Source organism: Heterocephalus glaber, unplaced genomic scaffold (assembly GCF_053883595.1).
Source record: "Heterocephalus glaber isolate CG9 unplaced genomic scaffold, H.glaber_assembly_v1.0 deba00001719, whole genome shotgun sequence".
Taxonomy (NCBI): Eukaryota; Metazoa; Chordata; class Mammalia; order Rodentia; family Bathyergidae; genus Heterocephalus; species Heterocephalus glaber.
Window position 1 is genome coordinate 3,128,170 of NW_028258432.1, and position 23,504 is coordinate 3,151,673.

Sequence of the window (23,504 nt, forward strand, 5' to 3'; positions counted from 1 at the left end):
GTCACATTAAAAAAGTAAAAAGAAACAAGTGAATTAATATCCAGATTACTTCATGGAGTATTTAATATAAAAATTAAAATATTTTATATTCACTTCCTTCCTCCAAATCCAATTTATATTTGACATATATAGGACACCTCAATTCAGACGGTAACATTTCATTGGAAATATTTGATTTGTATTAGATTTCATAAATTTATAATTGGAAAAGTAGATTCACACACTCAAGTTGTTTCAAACATATATAAGTTTTCCAGTACTTGAAGTAAATGTAGGTTTTTTGATTTGTACTTTAAATTAATTAAAATTAAAAACTCAACTTTCTCACCCACACTTACCATATTTCAGAAGTTCAAGAGCTAAATGTGGCCAACAGCTACTGTACTAGATGGGGTGTGAATACAGACTCTATGTTTCACATATAACTTTAATGAGTTTTTAAAATCTATTTTTCCAGTACACTGAAGACTGGAAGAAAAAACAGACGATGACTAGAACTGACAGGGAGCTGAGCTGTTCTTTTACACTGATACCACTGAGACATGGTAGGATACATCCAACAGTGAGGAGGAGAAAAGAAAACCAAAAATATGAATTAAAAGCACAGTCTAAAGCCATTCAGTTGAAGGGTAAGTAATCCGGTCGTCTTTTTTGGGGGGTGGGGGGAGTGTTTTGTTTTCGTTTTGATGAGGGTCTTTCTACTATATAGTCCAGGCTGGTCTTGAAATGGTATTCCTCCTGTCTCAGTCTCACAAGGGCTGAGATTACAGGCATGTGGCAACATTCCTGGTGCCACTGTAGTCTGAATACATTCTGAAAGTCTAACTAGCTAATCACTACGAAATTATCTTCATAATGATGATCTTCAGCTATCAAGGAAAGGATAAATTCTGCATATTATAATTAGTGTGCAAAGGCAGGGAAAATACATATATATTTGTGGCAGACATCACAAAAAGTTATGTTAAAAAATTTAATCATGCTAAGATAGTAAGCCTCAGGTAATGGGGAAATTCCTTTATGAGAAACATTTCATAATCTGATACTACCAATTAAATAAGAATTACTCATTACCTTCAAAATGCTAAAGTTTGATAGATTTCAACCATATGTCTTCATTGTAGTATTTTGAATACTATGGTCTTATTTTGTAGCTTTCTGAACTTTGCTTATAAATCTTCAAAGTATTTGTTCATAGTCCACGAGTCCTATTTCTAACCATTTAACAGTTTACCCTGAGTGTCTCTCAGGCAGCACGTTTGCGTATTGACTATCCCAAGCACAGCTTGGGTGGGTGTCATTTCAACAAGTTAATTCTTCTAATTTTAGTATATGTGCTGCTGAAGCGAGCACTACCAGTTGATTCTATTGAATACATTTGATAAAACTGTCATTTTAATATTTTCTCTTGTATGATCTTATAAAGATTAACAAAGATATGCAATTTTTGGTCAACCTGTATTTAAATAATTGGACTGGTAAATAGTTAAGGTAGATTTTCACCCTCTCCACCTTGATTATTTCAGTTGCACTTTTTTGAACTTTTTCCATGTGCTTCATGAAGTGAGCCCATTTAGAAATACATATGAAAGTTCCAAGGTATGTGGTTTGGTGCGTGTTTATTTTTTCTGGTTTTTTTAGGGTACTAGAATTTTATAGCAATACATTTGACTGCGTTTGGGGGGAGAGTCTATGGCTATGCCTAAATTCACATCCTTCTTGAGTTGAAAGCAATATTCCATAATCTGCCTTCCTAAAGTTGTAGACTAGGTTCTTTTTCCTTAAATGCAACGGGCCTACACATAACCAATTCACCAGATTAACCAATGGTCCTTATTCCTAGTAGAACTTAATGACAGATGTGCATGGCAAACCATGCATTTGAAGCCACTGGCCAATCTCTGGCATGCTTGTACTTTCTGGCTCAGCAGTTGAGCCTAATAGTTGTTGTAAATCTTGTATGTTTGCAAACCAATTATGTTTACTGTACTTGTTAAAATAATTGACTTTATTACACAATTTTGTGAAGTAACAAGATTTTCTGGAAACACCAAGAAAGCTGGAGGCAGATGATAACTAGCTAGGGATACTGGGACATTATTCTTTTTTGGTCTATTTGAGGACACAGCTTCCACAATATATAGGTTTGTTTTATAAACCAGAAAAGCCTGAAACAAAAGAATTAAGCAAAGCTCCATTAGAAACTGGGCAGCATCCAGGAAACTGCACTGAGATCCTGCTTTATCAATTGTTAAATACTAGAGGACTCTTTCTCTCTTTGTATTTGCTTTCTTCCTATCTGCGGTCCAGTCCAAAATAATACAACTATTACCCCATTGAAAAATAAATCTAAAGAGAGCTGTTTCTACTAAAAAATGAGTTGTATGCTTTACAGTTGTATGATAAAGGCAAACTGCTGGGCCAGAGATTTAGCTCAGTGCTTCTGCCACCTCCCTCGAAAGTGCAAGGTCCCAAGTTCAATTCCTGGTACCCGAAAAAAAAAAGGCAAACTGCTAAAAATTTTGCTTCTAACTAGGATAAAAAGCAAAGGCTGGAAAAATCCAAAACCTAGGATTCTACATTCACACTGCTTTCCAAGTAGTTACATATTTGCTGTACTTTAAAGAAAATGAAACTAGAGCCTGTAGATGATACATTATGGGTATACTTACATAAAAATAATAGCAAGGAATTTCAGTCTTTCCAACTCAAAGCAAAGGCCTTAGTTCTAAAATGGATATGTATTTAAGTTACTTAAAATGTTTGTTATATAGATGTCTTTATTTTTAAAAATGATTCCTTACTTTAACAGACTGTTAAAATTAACTGAACAATCACCAGTCTTGGTCACAACAGAGAAGATGTTCAGTTAAAACCCCAAGAATCTCATCTGCTATCTTATTACAATCACAGATTGTGTCCTTTCCCCCACTTTATACACTTTTTCCAAGATACCAAGATAGTTTCTAAAGATGGTAAGCATTTATAAACCTAAGTTTTGTGGGGTCTCACTGTTTTATGACTTTAGTCTCTATTTAGGATTGATTCTTTTTGCTCTGTTTCTAGTTTTTGAGATAATTTTTGTATATAAGACAAAATATTTTAGTAGCTTTGTTTGCAAAGCTTGTGGTATGGAACTTTATTAAAGGGATTAGTTAGGGCATAATTTACATACAACAAAATGCACACATTTAAAGTATATAATCTGATGAGTTTTGACAATCAAATATACCCATGTAAACACCACTCTAATCAAGATCTGAAATACTTGCAGTACTCCAGAAAATTGTATTTTCTTTCTTTTTTTGCAGTCGATTCCTCACTCTTTTCTGGCCCCCAGAACCAATGATATTTTAATGTAGTATGTTCTCTTTTTCTAGAATTTCATATAAGTGGAATCATACTTTTTGTTTTACAGGCACTCACCCTGTTGTATTTATCAGTAATTTGTTCCTTAATTCTAAGTAGTGTTCTATTATATGTGTATGATTTGTATAGTTATTTATTGATGAACATTAGGCTATTATGAATAAAGCTGCTATGAATACTCATATTCATATTTACCCAGGTTCTGGGTAAGTATATGTATTCTTTTCTGTGCCAAATATTTAGGGGTGGAATTGGTAGGTTATATGTTAAGTATGTATTTAATTTTAAAAAGTTGCCAATTTTGTTTACTACCATGACAACCAACAACGTAAGAGAAAGTCATTTGTTTTACATCTCAAAAGCTTTTAGAATAAGTCCTAAGTCACGTCTGTACTCAAGTCATCGTTTATATATGTCTTCATTATTTCATTAGTGATAGCTACGATATATTATTAGCACTGTGTTAGTGTTTTCTTCTCAATCGATCAAGCCCTAACTGGTTGCTACAGTTTGGATCTTGGATATAGCTGAAGGCCCATGTGTTGAAAGCTTGGCCCCAGATGATGGTGCTACTGGCATGTAGCCGACACAACCGGAGGAGGCCAGTTGGAGGAAGTCAGTCACCGGCGGCACGTCCCTGAAGGGTATATTTTGTCCCCGGCCCCTTCCCCTTTCTCCCTCTGCTCCCTGACTGCTGCCATGAGGTATGCAGTTTTCCTGCACCATATGCTCCTCGTATGATGTGCTGCTTCACCACAGGCCCGTAAACAACGGAGCCAAATGACCATGGGTAGACACTTCTGAAACTGTAAGCCAAATTATTCTTTTTAGTTGATTTTTCCACATAGTCTCTTACAGCCATGGAATGTTAACACCCTTGCACACACCTAACAATTTGCATGAAGGTATTTTTCCGATATTATCACTAACTTTAAAAAAACAGAATGGAATTGATTTGTTGGATGTTGTAGAGTTATCTATTAAGATACCATTTTAACATTTTTCTAGCTTTTCACACATAATCACACAAATTCCCAGAAAATGTGCATTATTTTGTATCTTCTCTGGCTTCTTTTTTTTTGTGCATACTTCCTCCTTTTCATGAAGACTTAACTTTCTATTATTCTTACTCTTTTGGGGAGTAAAAATAATTTTAAACACATATTGAACACACATTCTTTAAAAATACACATCTCTTTTTTTCTTTTTGGTACTGGGGATCAAACCCAGGACCTTGTGCTCGCCAGGCCCTACATCCCTGGCCCTAAAAGTACATATCCTATGATGCCTTTTTTTTTTTTTTACTGTATTTTTTACTGAAATCACAGAAATAAAACCCTATAAATGTAGAAGCTTAAGTATATTTCTCCTTTCAGAATCTTATACTCTGTTCACTTGTTAGTTTCTTGAAGATTGTATTCTAGAAATAATATTTTAACGTTAAATGATTTCTTGACATTTCAAATATAAACAATGAACATATTTTTATGGAAATGAAAATTATTATACAAGCACTCATGTGCTTTATGGTAACCCTAAATGACTAGCATCTATACCTACTCACCTTAAGAAACTCCTTTTTCTCCATCATCTCATTGCCATCTGTATCTAGCATTTTAAAAGCCACATGAAACCCAGTATGGGGTTCTGCAATAAAGTGAAAAGTGAATAATCATTCAAATGCTAGTGAAATGCAAATTATTTGCAGAGAGATACATCTTCAAATTTGAAATAAATCACCAGAAACCATATGAATAAGTGCCTTAACAGAGAAAATAGAGATTTCTTCAAATAGTCTTCAAAGGTGTTAAGGCTTTGCCCTGTTTTTTCCAGATTTTCCATGGGAGCTGCTGTACATAGCTCTCCTCTTCAATGCAAATTAATTTGAGAACTTATTTCTTTAACTCTGTACATTGTGTAGAACCTTCGTTATTTCTGCTTTCTCAGAGCAGTATTTCTTAAACTTTATTTTGTAATCATTGTAGACTTATAGAAATGTCCTAAAGACATTACAGAGTCCTCATGTACTTAGCACCCTGCTTCCTCTAACGTTGACATCTTACATACTCACAGGACTTTGGTCAAGATTAAGAAATTAACAGTGGTATAAGATTAAGAACTAAACTACAGTCTTTATTTGGATTTTGTATTTTTTCACTAAGGCTGTTTTTCTATGATTAAATACAAGATATCATGCTGTATTTAGCTGTCATGTTTCCTTGGTCTGCTCCATCTATGGACAGCTCTCAGTCTTTCCTTGTTTTCGTGACCTTCACACGGTTGAAGAGTGCTAGTCAGGAATTTTGTATAATGTCAGGTGAGGGTTTTCAATGTCCCTTGGTATATGTCAGTATGTGTGAGTGCCTGTGGACATGTTGGTGGGTCTGTATATGCCTATCTATGGGTGTGTCTGTGTGCATAAGAAGGCTGTGATTTTGTTCTGTTGAACAAGCCTTCTATTCAAGAAACAAAGAGGGCCAGGGATTTAGCTCAGGGTGCCACCGCCTACCTCTCAAGCGCAAGGTCCCGAGTTTGATCCCCAGTACCAAAAATAAAAAAGAAACAAAGACGGTGCCATGGTGTGTGGGAGGTAGAAGAGATCTAAGTGGATAATATAATCCAAAACTATCATTTACAAAAACTAAGGAACTAATATATTTTTTAAATGATATATGCCAAACTTCAAAAATCTTGTTTGGCAAGAATAAGAGAACTCCAGGATTGCTGTGACAACTGTGGGATACTTACTAGTGAGGATTGTAAGCAAGAAAAGATACTCAGTATAAGAAATCAGCCCTGAAAGAGAGAAAATAAAAACATTTCAGGAAATAAGTTTTAGATGGTTTAGAAGTAACTATTTAAAGATATTAATATTAAAACTTCACTTAAGTATAAAAACCACATTTTTACTGTATTCTTTAATTCAGCTGAGCAATGCTACAGTTTTAATAAAAAAGAAAAAAAGACACTATGTTTCATTAAATTACTACTACTAGTAAGCAGAGTGTGATAATTTTAAGTGCAAACTTGGCTGGGCTCAAAAGTTCCCAGATGACCATTATATTTGGATGTGTCCATGAGGATACCTTCAGTTGGGATCAGCATATGAACTGGCAGACTTCGCCGAGTAGGCTGACCTCTCCAGTGGGCAGGCATTGTCCCACCCGTCTAACAAAAAGTAGAGGGAGAATTCAGCCGCCCCCTTTTTCCTGCTATAACATCTCATCTCAAATTCTCCTATCTCAGATTGAGATTTATACTACTGGCTTCCCTGAGTCTCAGGCCTTTGGGCTTGGACTGAGTCACACACTCATCTTTTCTGGCTCTACAGTTTGCAAAGAGAAGATCATGAACCTTCACAGTTGTGTGAGTCAATTCCTCATAATAAAGCTATGTATCTCCTAGTGGGTTTTGTTTCTCGGGAGAACACTAATACTGGGGGAAATGGATGCTGGCTAGCAAAAAACAGGTATTAACTAGAACTTTTATTTGCATGGCACTTTATGTAACTTCTACTTAAATTTTACTATCCATAATATCTCAGGTGAAACAAATATGTAAATTCAATAGAATGGAGTCAAATTATATTATTTAAAATAGAGCAATTAAATCTTTATAGCAGTAACTTTAATTCTCTTTGAAAAATCTTTCTTCCTCATTGTCAGTGTGAGGTTTCGGTGGGATGGCCCTGGTTTACCTTTAGAGGGAGGGGCTGCTCAGCTGAAGACAGTCTCGTTATTCCTAAGTGACTGAAGCAAAGGTGGGGGGGGGCAAGCTAGTGAGCAGGTTCCCTTAGTCTGGCATTGAGGACTGGATCAGGGATGGGCCGTGACCTAAGCTGGGCCAGTCAGTGGTACCACAGGATTTCTGATGAGAATGTTGGACCACTTATTTTTTGAGGGGAGACTTTGATGACTTGAGAATGTTACACCCAAGAAAGTGAGGCCATGGAGAGACTGCCTGCAACTGCCACAGGTTAGATTCAGAACCTGATAATGGAGCCAGCTTTGTTTGGTAGGCCTGAAAAATGATATTGGTTTTGTTTAACCCTTGGATTAGCTGGGTTTAAAGGTCCCTAAATAAACTTTCGTGATTGAATAGATTTATACCACTTGTGATGAAAACAACTACAATAAATGAAATAATGGCTAATAATTATAAATTATGGCTTCCTGATAAGTTAAAAAATTGCCCTTTGGTTCATAAGTTTACAACAAAATATATGATTAACAACTAAATACACTTATCAGTTGTGAAAAATTTCAATCATATATAAAAGTACTGAAATGATAAATAACTATACATAATTATATTACATAATATGAAACTCAGCTATAATTATTATCAGTTCCTGGAAGGTCTCATTTTACCTATATCCTCTTTTACTCACCAATTCTCACTGGATTATTTTGAACTAAACCCCATATATCATATCATTTCTAAGTAAAAACACCAGGCTGTATCTTTAAAAGGACTGCTAACCTATCTTCTGAATATATTTATCATACCTAGAAGAATTGTCAACAGTTCTTAACAACTTTAAATTTAAATCAACATTACCAACTTCCCTGTTTCAGAAAACTTTAAAAAACTGTGCTGTACTATGGATTTAAAGAAGTCCTTCCACTGTACTTGCTGGATAGAACCCTTAAGTCAATCGTTTATTAAAAAATTGTTGTAAAATATACATATCAAAAAATTTACCTAAGAGGAACCATGTGATATTTAAGCTTGAATGCCTGATTTATTTAATAGTTATGTTCTCAAGTTGTATCCATTTACCTACAAATGCCTCATGTTTATTTTAATGGCAGAGTAGTAGTACTTCACTGTGCATAAATATCACATTTTCCTCATCCATTTATCTGTTGATGGACATATATAGTTTCTGAGATCCAGCTTTTATAAATTATGATGCCATCAACACAGCTATGCATGTATCCCTGTAATATGATGACTTTAACTCTTTTGGAAAGATACCTAGGGGCCAGAGATGTACCTCAGTGGCACCACACCTATCTAGTAAGTGCAAAGTCCTAAGTTCGATTCCTGGTACTGGGAAAAAAAAAAAAATGTGTATATAGGCAGGGATGTAGCTCAGTGGTGCCACGCCTGCTTGGCAAGTGCAAAGTCCTGAGTTTGATTTCCAGTACGAAGGTGAGGGAGGAGAAAACCCCCTGGAAAGATACCTAGGAGGAGAATAGCTGGATCAAATGGAATTTCTATTTTCAAAGCAAGTTAATTTGTTTTTCTTTATATTTTGTAAATTGTTTATTATTTTGTATATTACATTATTGTAATCATTTTTTATATGAATATTTTTGGGTTGTGGAACAAATCATGAGTTTCCATTATTTCTTTTAAAAATGTTTTTAAAGCTTAAGCTTTTATTTCATGATTCTTGTCAGCTTAACATAAAATTGGGTAAATAACAGACAATTCTGAATGAAGGGTCAAAATAGAGGAGAACTAATTACCAAAAAAAGGACCATATAAAGAACTATTACATAAAAAATAATTATGTTGATAAAAATACAGTAAAACAAATACTTGTTCAACTGCAGATGAGAGTGTAAATTGTTATTGCCTTTGACCATTTCACTTTTATGAATGTATGTTAAGGAAATTTTAGATTACAGAATAATTTCTGTAGAAATGGTTACAAAATACTTAAACACTGGGAAAAAATTAAGGTCTCAATGATTACTATTTTAAATTCATATTCTATAATGTTATATTACTATTTAAAAACACTATGTCTAAAATACTTCAACAAGAATTTATAATCTTGTTTCTTGGCACCAAGATTAATCATTTTTATGTTTGCTTCTTTAAATTCTTTTATAATTTGAAATTTTATACAAAGAATGTGATACTTTGATAATAGATTTTTAAAATATATTATTTTAGAAAGAAATCAAGACCTACCGTGTCTGGCAAGGAAAGTTGTATTAAAAATTTTTTAAAAATCTAATAAAATGAAGCTCTACTATCAAATCTTATATTCAAATAAGTACAGTAAAAATAATCCTTGCCTTTTGAAAGGAGTTTTCTAAATTTCTGTGTTGCTGTTAGCTGTTGTTTGCCCTTATTAGAAAAACATCATCTGAACCATATCTTTGGTAATAGCTTCTTCTTCTGGAATGGGTACAGTGGAACTGATACCTGGATCCTGGATAGGACTTTCCAGAGTTGTCATTTCTCGGCAAAGAAACATTTCTGTGTTTGAACAGTGTTCTTCCCTTTTATGTTTTTATTTTTTTGGTACCGGGGATCGAACTTGGGTCCTCGTGCTTGCGCAGCAGGCAGCAAAACCACTGAGCTAAATCCCCGGCCCTCCTTTTATGTTTTTGAAGTTGTATTCCTTCTTCTTTTCTTCTACACATCTCTTGAGAATTTAGGTCTTTATTCTTGTTACTTTTCACCCTGTAGTTATCTTTTCTTGGAGTCGCTATGGAATCCACTCCTATTCCTGTCTGGTGAAGCCTTGAGAAAAGAATGACAGCCAGTCCTGCCTCAGCACAGAGCACTATTCCGCCACTACCCTGGCTCACTGCCCAAGATTGAGTTTCCATTAGTTCTTATGGAGAAACTCACTTCGATATACAAGTGCTCTGCATTACAAACCTGTTTCCAGAATGAACTATACTTGCAAAGTTTTACTGTATATGAATATATTTTCTCCATTTAGTGTATTACCTTACCTTTTCACTCTCTTGACCATATCCTTTGATTCATAAACACTCATTTTTTTTATGGTGCTGGGAACTGAACCCAGGGCCTCATGCATAGTAGGCAAATGCTGTACCACTGAGCTACGTCCAACCAATAAAAATTCTTAACACTGACAGTCTAGTCTATATCTATGTTTTGGTTTGTTCTTTTGTTTAAACTTCTTTTAATTTATAGCTTCTCCCTTGCCTTCCCTCCCTTTCCTTTCAACTTGATGAAGCGGATCCTTTGTTCCATAACATTTCTAATAGTCAAAATTTCTAAGGACTATCTCTTTGATATTCTTTCACACATTCTCCTAACTTCTGTATTTCCTATAACTGGTACTCAGATTCAGAGATGTGCTGAGATTTAAAAATTCTGGTTTTTTTCCCAACCAGGGATGGAACTCAGGACCTTGTGCTTGTGAGGCAGGCACAGCACCACTGAGCTAAATCCCGGCCCTCTTTATAGATGTTTTATACTTCTATCAGGAGGCCGAAACACAGGTGTTTACAGATAATCACTAAGAGTGACACAGTAAAACAATGTGAAATCATTTCCAGAGTTTAGGTTATCACACCTGTCAAAGAGGAAGTAATTCTTAAGGTAGTCTATGCATGAGGAATAAAAGTTAAAAAAATTTTTTTGAAATGAGGTCTCCCTGTGTTGGTCAGGCTGATCTTCCTGCCTTAGCCTCCCAAGTAGCTGGGACTACAAGTATGTTCCACTGTACCTGGATTAATGATGAATTTTAATTAAGCGGTGTGGTTAATGTAGGAAAGCCATGTAAGCTAACTGAAGCTGAGTATGAAACCTGAATGGTACTGTCTAAAATAACATTCATGTGGAGGAAGCGACTTGGGAAGGAAAGCCACTGTACAGGTCAGACAGGAGGGTGAGGGTGGTGGGGACCCTCGTGCCCTGCCGTGAAGGAGGGCCACTCCGTGATGGCTCCCAATCAGACAAGGCAGGGGCTCAGGGCCCAGCATGGCTCAGAGCAAGGCAGAAAGATTTTATATCTACATGAGTCGGTGTGTTAGTTATAAGTAATTTCAGGTATATATTTTAAATGAGTTATTATTTTTTTTTACATTACTATCTTTTTGCTGTTTTTACTTTGGAGCAGGTATACTTCTTTTTAATACTAAAAAAGTCTATATTGAGTCTTCAAAAAATTTTTTTCTTATAACTATGCAGTGTTCATATGAAGGGAGAATAAATTGAATGTATTTTTTCATATCTTGTACCTGGGAAAAATGTTTTAATGTTAGATCAAAGTAGTTCACCCTTTGACAGCCTCAAAGAGTAGAGAATAGCATTTTTCTAGTTTTCAAATGAATATAGAAATGTGAAAAAAATGGCCAAATGGCTAGACTATACTGGGCTTGGTGCCAAAAGAGACCTCATTTTTTTTTTAAAACATAGGTAAAATGTCCTTTATGTAAGGGGGGCTTTTTGAAAAGGAAAATTCCAGTGTCTTTCTTTGAAATACTGACTTAAATAAAAAGCTTAAATAAACACAGAGTTGACAGTGTAAAAATAGCACCTTACATTCTCAAGATAGATTATGAATAAACAATATAGTTCTACAACAGCACTTTAGGGATCTGTCCTCTGAAAATGTGCTTAAAGAAAACTCACACTTTAGAAGACTTACAGGAAAAACAGTTTCTTAAATACATCACATTTTATTATAAAATGAATGCTATTAAATGGTAATGTTTCAAAATTTTATGGCAAATAAATATTTTAAATAATTTGTTGACAAATCTCTAAGGAACAATAGGAGAGATGAATACATTGTTACTATGCTTCTTCTAACAAAAATAATTTTTTGTTTTTGGTACTGGGGATCGAACTTGGGAACTTGTGCTTTCGAGGCAGGTGGTGGAACCACTGACCTAAATCCCCAGGCCTCTTCTAGAAATATTTTTAAGTTAGAACCATCCTAAAATATGATCTGGGTGCAAAAATCCTTAATAAAGTACTGGCAAATAGAATGCAGAAGATCATCAAGATCATACAACCTGACCAAGTGGGATTCATCCCAGGGATGCAGAGATGGTTCAACATACACAAATCAATCAATGTAATACACTATATCAATAGAGCCAAGGGCAAAAACCATATGATCATCTCAGTAGATGCAGAAAAAGCACTTGACAAAATCCAACACACATTTATGATAAAAACCCTATAAAAATTGAAATAGATGGTCTCTACCTCAAACTGATAAAAGCCATCTACGAAAAACCAACAGCCAATATCATATTAAATGGTCAAAAACTGAAATCCTTCACACTAAAATCAGGAACAAGACAAGGATATCACCACTCCTATTCAATGTAATTTTGGAAACATTAGCCAGGGCAATTAGACAAGAGAAAGAAATAAAAGGAATAAAGATAGGAAATGAAGAAGTCAAATTGTCATTATTTGCAGATGACATGATACTCTATATAGAAGACCCCAAGAACTCCACCAAAAGTCTTCTAGACTTAATAACCAAATTCAGTAAAGTAGCTGGTTACAAGGTCAACACACAAAAATCAATGGCTTTCCTTTACACGAACAACAGACTCACTGAGAGAGAAATAGGGCAAACAATTCCTTTCACAATAGCATCCAAAAAACCGAAATACCTAGGAATCAACCTAACGAAAGAAATCAAAGACCTCTACTGTGAAAACTATAGCACTCTGAAAAGAGAGATTGAAGACAATATCAGAAAATGGAAAGACATCCCCTGGTCCTGGATAGGAAAGATCAACATAGTGAAAATGGCTATACTTCCAAAACTGTTATATAGATTCAAAGCAATCCCAATTGAAATCCCAGCAGCATACTTCATGGACCTTGAGAAAACAATCCAAAAATCCATTTGGAACAAGAAGAGACCCAGAATAGCAAAAGCAATTCTAGGTAACAGAGACATGGCAGGGAGTATCACAACCCCCAACTTGAAACTATACTACAAAGCTACCGTGATAAAAACAGCATGATATTGGCAAAGAAACAGACCTGAGGACCAGTGGAACAGATTAGAAGATGCAGAAACAACGCCAGACATACTCAGCCACCTCATCTTCAACAAAGGAGCCAAACACCCTCACTGGAGGAAAGATAGCCTCTTTAATAAATGGTGCTGGAAAAATTGGATTTCAACTTGCCAAAGATTAAAACTAGACCTATATCTCTCACCATGCAATCAACTAAAATTGAAATGGATTAAAGATCTAAATATTAAAATAGAAATGCTGAACAGAGGTTAGGTAGAACTCCTGAAGACATTGGTGTAGGAAAAGATTTTATGAACAAAACCTCAGTTGCCCATAAACTAGCACAAACAATCAACAAGTGGAATCTCTTCCTATTAAAAAGCTTCTGCACAGCAAGAGAAACCACCAGCAGTGTGAAGAGACAACCCACAATGTGGGGAAAAATTTTCACCTGCGGTTCCTCAGACAAAGGTCTATTATCTTGCATCTATAAAGAACTTACAAAAATCAGACCTCCCAAATTTAAAGACTCAATCCAAAAATGGGCATCTGAAATGAACAGACATTCTCTGACAAAGTAGTAGAAATGGCAAATAAACATATGAAAATATGTTCAACCTCACTGGTCATTCGAGAGATGCAAATGAAAACAACGCTGAGATTCCACTTCCCCAGAAAGAATGGCTGCGATCATGAAATCAATAACAAATGCTGGTGGGGCTGTGGGGAAAGAAGAACCCTGCTCCACTGCTGGTGGGAGTGTAGACTGGTGAAACCACTGTGGAAATCATTATGGAAATATCTCAAAGAACTAGGACTGGAAGTTCCATTTGACCCAGCTACTTCCCTGCTGGATATCTTCCCCAGAGAATTAAAGAATCATACCATAGCGATATATGTGCACCCATGTTCATAGCAGCACAATTTGTAATAGCTAAAACTTGGGAGCACCCCAATTGCCTATCAACTGGAGACAAGATAAAGAAAATGTGATTTTTAAAAATAAAATGGAGTACTACTCACCCATAAAAAATGAGAAATTAGATAGCTAAATGGATGCACATTGAAGAGATACTCTTAAGTGAAATAAATAGGACACAGATGTGTAAATACCAAATAGTTTCTCTTCTATGAGAAACTGAAAGTATAAATAAGGACTAAAAGGTATAATAGATAATGTGAAACAGGAAGAAAAGGGGCAAAAGGGAAGGGTAACTGGGAGGGGTAGGGGAAAGGAAAGAAGGGAATGGAATTAATATGAGAAAATGAAAAAATGGAAACAAAGTCTTTGTAAATAGGGAGGGCAGGGGAATGGGGAAGAATAAGAACCAAGAGAGATTATGTAAAGGTGCAAATTTCCAATGATGAATGTCATTATATTGTATACCTAAAATGTACCAATAAAATAAAATAAAAAAAAAATGATCTGAAGGCGGGGATTTAGCTCAGTGGTGCCGCTGCTTGCCTCACAAGCGCTAGGTCCTGAGTTCGATCCCCAGTACCAAAATATATATATATATATATATGATCTGCTACTGAGTAGCATTTTAAGAACCCCATTTCCCAAAGGGGCTTGATTATCTCATATGTTATAATACATTTATATCTTATAACATATCTTATAATTCATGTTCAGTGCATTCTTTTATATATATATATTGGTACATTTTAGGTATAAAATACATTTACATTTATCATTAGTGTTTGTACCAGAAAGTGATGTATCTTAGTTCTTATTTTTTCTCCCATTACCTGTGCACCCTTCAACCCCTCCACCCTTCCCTATGTACACAGAGTTTGATTCCATTATTTTTCTTTCTCATAATTTTTCTTTTCCCTTCTTCCCTTTCCCCTTCCCCTCCCATAGTGCATTCTTGAGAATGGTATTAAACTGAAAATTATGCTCAGTTTAAAAAATACACAATAATGATAGCTTATAATTTTCTTCATAAATAACACATGGTAGGTGAATTAATTTTCTTATTTGAAGAACTTTACTAGTTATGATATACTATAAATTTTGATAACTTTTATATATGAGAAAATGGAATATCTTAAATTTTTCTTAATGTAGTTAAATTTTACATTTTTTTAAATTAAAAAATTTTTTTTACATTTTTTGTTTTTCACACAACTTTATAGCTAAGTAAAGTGTAGGTGGTGAACCTTTCCTGTGAAGTACATATTCATTTTTGTGGGAATATTTTCCTTTAAGTTGGCAACATACATGTCAAATAACATATTTTAGAAAAAAGCTAAAAAATAACTTAAATCTTTCCTCAAAATATTTCCCTAGGGTGGGGGATTTAGCTCAGTAGTGGCACGCCTGCCTCGAAAGTGCAAGGTCCTGAGTTCGATCCCCTGTACTGGAAAAAAAAAATACCCTATTGTACTTAAAAAACACAACTTTTTGTAGGGGATTTAGCTCAGTGGTTTTGCCGCCTGCTGCGCAAGCTCAAGGATCCGGGTTCGATCCCTGGTACCAAAAACAAAATAAAACAAAACACAACTTTTTTTCTAGCCAATATCAGATCACAATCAATATCACATCCAAAGTATACAAAAGTTTGAGCACTTCTGTTGGGTGCCTTCACAATTTCATAATCATTTTTGTTCTTCTATGTTTTGTTTAATCAAGAATTTTATTGCTGGGGATTTAGCTCAGTGGTTCTGCCGCCTGCTTCACAAGTGCAAGGTCCCGAGTTCGATCCCTGGTACCAAAAAAAAAAAAGACTGTGCAAAAATTTTATTGAGCACATGGTATGTACTAGACTGCTAAGATCTTAGAAGTTTACAGAGAGAAGGTGCAACCTTTTCCCTTGGAGCTCATGATCTAAGAGGTCAGCCGGTGGGACATAAACAAGCAGTTATATAAAATATGGCGGGAAGGAACACATAATGAGAGCACTAGAGAGGGAACAGCTTTGTCCCACCAAGGAAGTTAAAATGGTTCACAGAAAGAATGAAGTTTGGGCTAATTCCCCAATTCAGCAGAAGGATGGAAGAAGGTAGGTTAGAAGGTAGATGACAGAGAATAGCACAGGCAAAGTGAACTGCATGTGCAAACTACAAAAGCAAAGGGTGACGCTGCACCCCACATGTGGAATGGTGAGAGAGAAGGCAAGTCTGTGTAGAGGGCGGGCCATTAAGGGCTTACAGACCCAACTAAGGGAGGTGGATTTCTTCCCCCCTTTCTTCCATCCTTCCTCTCCCCTTCCTTCCTTCTTTCTTTATTTCCTTCCTTCAATGCTGGGGCTTAAACCCTGGGGCTGGGACATGCTAGGCAAACACTAACACTGAACTACACTCCTAGCCTTATAAACGACAAGGTCATTTCATCAGCTTCCTATAACTTCTTCAGAGCTAGGGAGAAGAAAGGATGAATTCAACAAACATTAGGAGGCAAAACTGGAAAGATTTTATGTCTCACTGAACATGAAGAATGAGGGAGAAAGAGACAGAAAGGGTTCTCTTATGGCTTGTGTCTAAATGTCCCCCTAAAGCCTCAGGCAGTCTTTTTCAGAGGTGGCTGAATCTGGATTGTGTGATGCTGGGATTGAGGGCGCGTGATTACTAAACCACTACATGAGAGTAACTGGTTTGGCACCGCCCTAATCCCGATGGGATAAAAGGGGCAGAAAGACACTGTTAAGGTCCCTTGTTGCTTTTGCTGTCTTCTGCTGCCATGAACTGTTGCCCCTCAGCCACCTTGCCTTGGAGCCAGCTGATTATGGACTGAAATCCCACAAGCTGTAAGCCAAATAAACCTTTCTCCCTTTAACTTTGAGTGTCAGGAATTTTGGCTCAGCAACAAGAGAAAAGTAACTAAGTCAAGTTCCAAGATGTTTCCTGGGTTTGGATGAGCTGGGTGAAGGGTGTTACTACCAAATGCCAACCAAGAATACAAAGCGAATTTGGTTAGGGGGGAGAGGCTGATGTTTGGAATGTCCTGAATCCAAGGTGATCTAGACAGGTCCAATGCAGTCACCCGGCAGCTGGGCTGTATATGCAGAGTGTGAGGCACAGGAGGACAGCCTGGACTAGGGACAGTAAGAGAGACTTGGGAGCCATCTCATGGATGCCGAAACCGAAGAGGCTGAACAACTGCAGTCAAGTGAAGGACAGTTACCCAGCAAGCATCAATATTTAACAGGCAGGAGGACAAAGAGAGCCAGGGATGAAGAGGTACAAAAGGAATTCGGAGAGTGTGGTTTCACAGGAACCAAGAGAACTTGTGAACTTGCCTAGTGATCACAAAGGGGTATCGTATCGACCCTTTGTTTCAGGTACTATGCCAGATGTCTTACATTTGTCACTCACACTAACCCTGGAATAGGTACTATTACCTATTTTATGGACAAAGTGGGCATTAAAGAAATTTGTACTATGGGCTACTCAGAAATTGAGAGGTTCCATGTATTCAGATACTGAAGCATTTCTGTGCTAGAGGGATGAAAGAAAAGGACCAGGACCTAGGCCCTAGTCGGAGTGGGATAAAGCAAGGGTAGGAAAGCCTAAGTGAAGAGAAGCTGGCATTTGGACAATGGTGACAGAGTAGCTCCTACTCTACCCTTTCATGACACTTCTTACTTCCTAACTCTGGCCCTCTGTCATCTTCTTCCTATCAGTTGCTCACTGTTCTTGTCATCATTAAGCCACGTCTTCTGATTCTGATTTCCCTGCCAGTCCTCTATTAGTGGTGGCTGTTCTTTTATGTACTCTGCTCTGAATAAATAGTAGGAAGGTAAGTTTAATTTTTGTTCTGCACCCATCCAATTTACACTTTTTATTCCTACATTCCTAAATTTTTTATTCCTGAATTTTCTAACTTTGTAATGAATGCTGTATATATTACCTATCCTTGCAAACATTGCTTCTAGTTTTTAAATCCTTCTCCATTTTGGTCCCCTTAGCATCCTTTTTCTTCTATTTTTTTTTGTACCGGGGATTGAACTTGGTTCCTTTTGCTTGCAAGGCAGGCAGCGGAACCACTGAGCTAAATCCCCGGCCCCTTTCTTCTATTTTTTACATGACTATCTTCATGGATTTTGCCTAGGAAAGACAAGCAAAATAACTTTCTCTTACTGACTTATATTTCCAGCTTATTTTTCATCACTAAGGACTTTTCCCGATCATGCAGAAATACTGGGGTTTCAATCTGCTTCAAGAAGTCCTAAAAATGTATGATTAATGCCTTTGTTCATCCTGAGAGTATAAATAGTCCTCCAGCTACATAAATAACAGGGAGAGAAAACTATCCATTAAGGAGGTGTGAGCAGGCTCCTAGATAGAAAGTCTTCTCTCTGGACCTGAAAGTTAAAGAAAACATGTTAAAAAGAAGCTACTGATCATCTTTCTCATTGTCCTCTGAAACACCTTTCTCTTTTGCTCTCCCTTAGGGTACAGAAGCTGCAAAGTTGGTAAAGAAATAGATTCACACTCCTGCTGGAGACCGGAAGCTTGATTTCCAGATGTGACTGTACTCCTGCCAACATGGAAAACTGCTCCACAAATCTGCTGCTACAAGGAGCCGAATGAAAATAACAGTGGTCTCACTTGTTTTTCTCGTTTGAATGATCAAGATTGTACTTGAAGTGGAAAAATGTTCTAGTTTGCCTTTAAATTTCACTGTTGCTTTCAAAGCTTCCATTTACCAATTTTATAGAATCTCTATTACCTTTCACTATCTCTTTCATACCAAGAAAATGAAATGTATTGCTCTTTGAAATCCCAACTCCCTCATCATACTCAGGTCTCAAAAATGTCACTTGCTATTTGCCAGGCAGCCTCCCCACTTCCTTCAAAGTTTGTTAAATCTCACCATTAAACCTCATTATCTCTTATGAATATAAAGACTGACTATTCACTCCCTTCCTTCAAACTCACCCCATTAGAATGATTTGATCATCTGACTCTCCAGTTTAGATGGTTCTTGTTGAATTTCATCAAAGGAAACAAAGAAGAAACAATCAGACTGGTGACAAAAACACCACTAGAAAGTTTAGGGTCAAGGTGGCCAAAAGAAGGGGCTGTTTTTCTCTCCCTCCCTCCCCCACCTTCCTTTTTGAGACAGGATCTTTCCTATATAGTTCAGGCTGGCCTTGAACTCATGGTGCTCCTCCTGCCTCAGCCTCCTGAGTGAATGCGCCACCATGCCCAATGCACAAATTTATATCACTGAACTCTATGGAGAAGACCTCAATAAACCTTTCTTTACAGGTATCACCTCTTGGACTTTTGTTCTCTTTGAGACTGAGTTTCACTGTGTAGTTCCAGCTGGTCTTGAACTCACTTAACAGGTGGCCTTGAATTTGTAGCGCTCCTCCTGCATCAGCCTCTTGAGTGCTAGGATCATAGGTGTGCGATATACTACACCTGGCTGGGGTTGTTTTTTTTTTGTTGTTGTTGAACTCTTTTATTGGTACATTGTAGGTATACAACACAATTACATTTCTCACTGGGAATTGTACCTTTACATAATGCATCTTGGTTCTTATTTTTTCCCCATTCCTAGCCCTCCTTTCACGCCCTCCACCCTTCCCTATTTACAAAGACTTTATTTCTATTTTTTCCATTTCTCATCATTTTTTCCTTTCTCTTCTTTCCTTTCCCCTGCCCCTCCCACTACCCCTACCCCTTTGGACCTTTTCTTCCTATTTTGCATTATTGATTATTCATTCTAATCACTGGTACATTTTAGGTATACAATATAATGACATTCCTCATTGGAAATTTGCACCTTTACATAGTCTCTCTTGGTTCTTATTTTTCACCCTTGCCCAGCCCTCCCTTCAACCCCTCCATCCCCCCTATTTACAAAGATTTTGTTCCTATTTTTCCATTTTCTCATATTAATTCCATTCCCTTCTATCCTTTCCCCTACCCCTCCCACTTCCTTCCCCTTTACCCCTTTTCTTCCTATTTCACATTACCTATTATACATTTAGTCCTTATTTACACTTTCAGTTTCTCACAGAAGAGAAACTATTTGGTATTTACACATGTGTGTCCTATTTATTTCACTTAAGAGTATCGCTTCAATATGCATCCACTTAGCCATATATGTCTCTAATTTCTCATTTTTTATGGCTGAGTAGTACTCTGTTTTATAAAAAAACCCACATTTTCTTTATCCAGTCTCCAGTTGATGGGCAGTTGGGCTGTTTCCAAGTTTTAGCTATCACGAACTGTGCTGCTATGAACATGGGCACACATATATCACTGTGGTATGATTCTTTTAATTCTTTGGGGAAGATCCCCTGGCTGGGGTTGTTTTGAAGTGAGGTTATATAATAGTATTAGATATTGCCGGGGGCAGGTAGGTCGAAAATTCACAAGTTCTTCACAGATCTGGTGTGTGTGGGTGTCCTCTGAGGATCTTAACAAAGCAGCATCCAAGGTGGTGGTGTGTAGTGGTCTGAGGAATGGATAGGAGGTGAGGAAGAAACCACAACACCAAACAAGAAAAGCTGAGTCACAGAAACTATGGGAGTTAGAAAAGTGGGGAGGTGGCTGGCATGGAATATAAGGACAAAAGAAGAATGTTTTTCCTTGTAAAAATAGAGGATTACAAATTTACACAAGACAGGCATGGTGAGGTAAAGACACCAGTAATGTGGAAGGAAGAGTAAATAACATGTGGAAAAGTCTTGAGAAGGTGAGAGAAGCAGCTTGGAGCAGACACAGACTTCGATTACAAGGAACAGAACTACAGTAATAGTGCAGGTGGGAAGATGGATGCAGCTGTAGGAATCAGATGCAACAGGAGGCTTGGAGGCAAGCCCTCTTCCTTTACATAAAGAAAAAAAAACCCTTAAGAAGTGTGTTCAATTTCTCCCTGCATAGGACATGCTTCAGAATGAATTTTACTAATTCAACAATTATCTATATGATTCTGAGTATAGAATATTTGATTTTAGATATATATTCTTGTCATCAATAGTAGGGCAGTGCAATTTTAAAAAATTAATAAAAATAATAAAAAAATTAAAAAATAATTAAAAATTAATAACAATTTAAAATTAATGTTTTTTGTTCAAAACTGCTACAATCAGATTTATTTTATTCAAATAAGTGGCTGCAGGCAATATAATTGTAGGTAGTGTATTATAGGTGGTATATTTTGAATTAACTATATACCACATTAAATATTATAATACAATAAATAATCTAAATTTAAATATAGTTCAGGACAAGTAAAAATTCTCTATATAGTTACAAGTCACTAAATAGTAAGCTGACAAAATGCTACCCCCTTTCTTCTCTCTCAGGGCTTCTTCTCTCCTCACTCTGCACACACTTCCTCCATGGTGGGACCTGCAACCACAGCTTCACAGGCCATGTCCATGAAGATGGTTCTAAAATCTGAACTCAGCAGTCCTGAAGTAGACCCATCCTCTCCTTTCTCCAAAAAACAGCCCACATAGCTCAGGGAATGGCAAAATCACTCATCTAGTTACACAAACCAGAAATCTGGGCATCATACTTGATTTTTTTTCTCCCCTCTCACATCCAATCTGTCACTAAGTCCTATCAACTCTGTCACCAAAATACCTATGAATGCACAGCCTCTCCATTGCCAGGGCCTCCCGTCCAATATGTGATCCCTTGCTACTATTACCTCCTAGCTGTCTTCTCTTCTTCCCTTCTACCCATTCACCATGCTGCTACCAGAGTGATATTTCCAGTTTGTATTATAGATATCACTTTTTTTCTTTCCCCCATTAAGTTTATTGGTACATTTTAGGTATACAATACAATTACATTCATGATTGAGATCATTCCATGAGTCTCTTGGTTCTTATTTTTTTTCCCCTTCCCTTGCCCTCCCTTCACCCCCTCCACCCTTCCCTTCTTTGCAAAGAATTTGTTTCCATTTTTTTCCTTTTCTCATATTTTTTCTTTTTCCTTCTTTCCTTTCCCCTACTCCTCCAACTTCCCCTGCTCCTTTAGACCTTTATTTCCTATTACACAATATCAATTATATATTTTTAAAATTATAATATCAAGAACTAGGAGACACTACCACAGATTTTACAGAATTTAAAATGATATAGAAAACATATTACAAAAATCTGTTTTGAAATAAATTTGACAACTTCTAAGAAGTACCTTGGAAGACAAATTAATGAAACTGACTCTGGAGGAAATATAAAATTTGAATAGCACCTATTAAAGTATATTCCTAGCTTGAAAACCTACCCATATTGACAACAACAGGCTCATATACATTTTAACTGATAAATTATATCAAACATTTAAAGCAGAAAAAAAAAGGAACACCTCTCCCCTCATTTTAGGAAATCAACATTGTGCTAATCCTAAAACTGGATAAAGATAATAAAAGAAAAAAGTATGAACATAGATAGAAATTTGTTTAACAAAACAAACTATTAGAAGTCAGATCTGGCAGGATGTAGAAAGTGGTTTTGTCATAGGGATGGCAGTGTTGGTTCAGCATTGGAAGATCCACCCCCAAAAGTCATCATTTTAAGGGGAAAGGAAAAAGTCATATGATCCTGTCACTAGTTGGAGAAAAAATATTGGACCAAATTCTACAGCTGTTCATGGTAAAAGCTATCAGGAGACTAGAAGTAGAACAGAAACTTCTCAACAGATTAAAGACATGTACTCCATACTTCCAGTGAGAATGCCTTGTATGAATGGAGAAGATACAATGCTTTCTCCTTAAGATGGGGAACAAGGGCAGATATGCTTACTCTTTATCTGTCCATTAAACTTTGAAACCTAGTCCCCACCAAAATAGTCTGGCAATAAAATGACACAACTAGGATAGGACTGGCACAGCAAAAGCAAAATCTTTATATGTAGATGAAATGACCATCTACAGAGAAAATACTAAGAAATCTCTAGGAGCCCCTAGAACTTGTACTTGAATTTAGCAGGATTAGAAAACACAAGGTATATATAAAAATTCAGGTCTGTGTATACTTGCTATAAATGAAGAATTGGATATTGAAATTTAAAAGTTATGTAGGAGTACAAAGGACCTAGAAAAGTTAAAAACAAAATCAAAAACAGTGTTGGAAGACATTTAGTACCTAATTTTAAGACTTCTTCTAAAGCCACAGTAATCAAGGCAGTGTTGGCATAAGGAAAGACATATAGATCATTAGAATAAAATAGAGAATCTAGAAACAGAACCACACATATATGGTCCACAGAGTTTTGAAAGATTATTTAACATTAATGTTTTATAGAATATAAACTCAATTCAAGAGCCAAGGAAAAGATATCCATATATAAAAAATCAACCTCAACCCTTTATTTCCATACATAAAAATAACTTGACAGGATCTATGAACCTAAATATGAAAAACCTAAAACTATAAAACTTTAAAAAGAAATTATAAGGGAAAATGGTTATGAATTTAGGGTAGGCAAGAACTTCCTAGGATACAA

The 23,504-nt window shown here is 36.3% G+C and overlaps 1 protein-coding gene across 3 annotated transcripts in view; it reads right to left on the reverse strand.

Moving 5' to 3' along the window:
• Positions 1-23,504, reverse strand: part of Micu2 (mitochondrial calcium uptake 2) — a 126,674-nt gene that overhangs the window by 37,645 nt on the left and 65,525 nt on the right. For 2 of the 3 annotated variants that reach the window (XM_004854859.2, XM_004854858.3), the window contains exons 5-6: positions 6,118-6,165; positions 4,934-5,016 (exon numbers count right to left, since the gene is read on the reverse strand). In XM_004854859.2, the coding sequence (XP_004854916.1) occupies positions 4,934-5,016; positions 6,118-6,165 (131 nt within the window). The remainder of the gene's footprint in view (positions 1-4,933; positions 5,017-6,117; positions 6,166-23,504) is intronic. The other variant, XM_021236362.2, reaches the window with a different exon arrangement.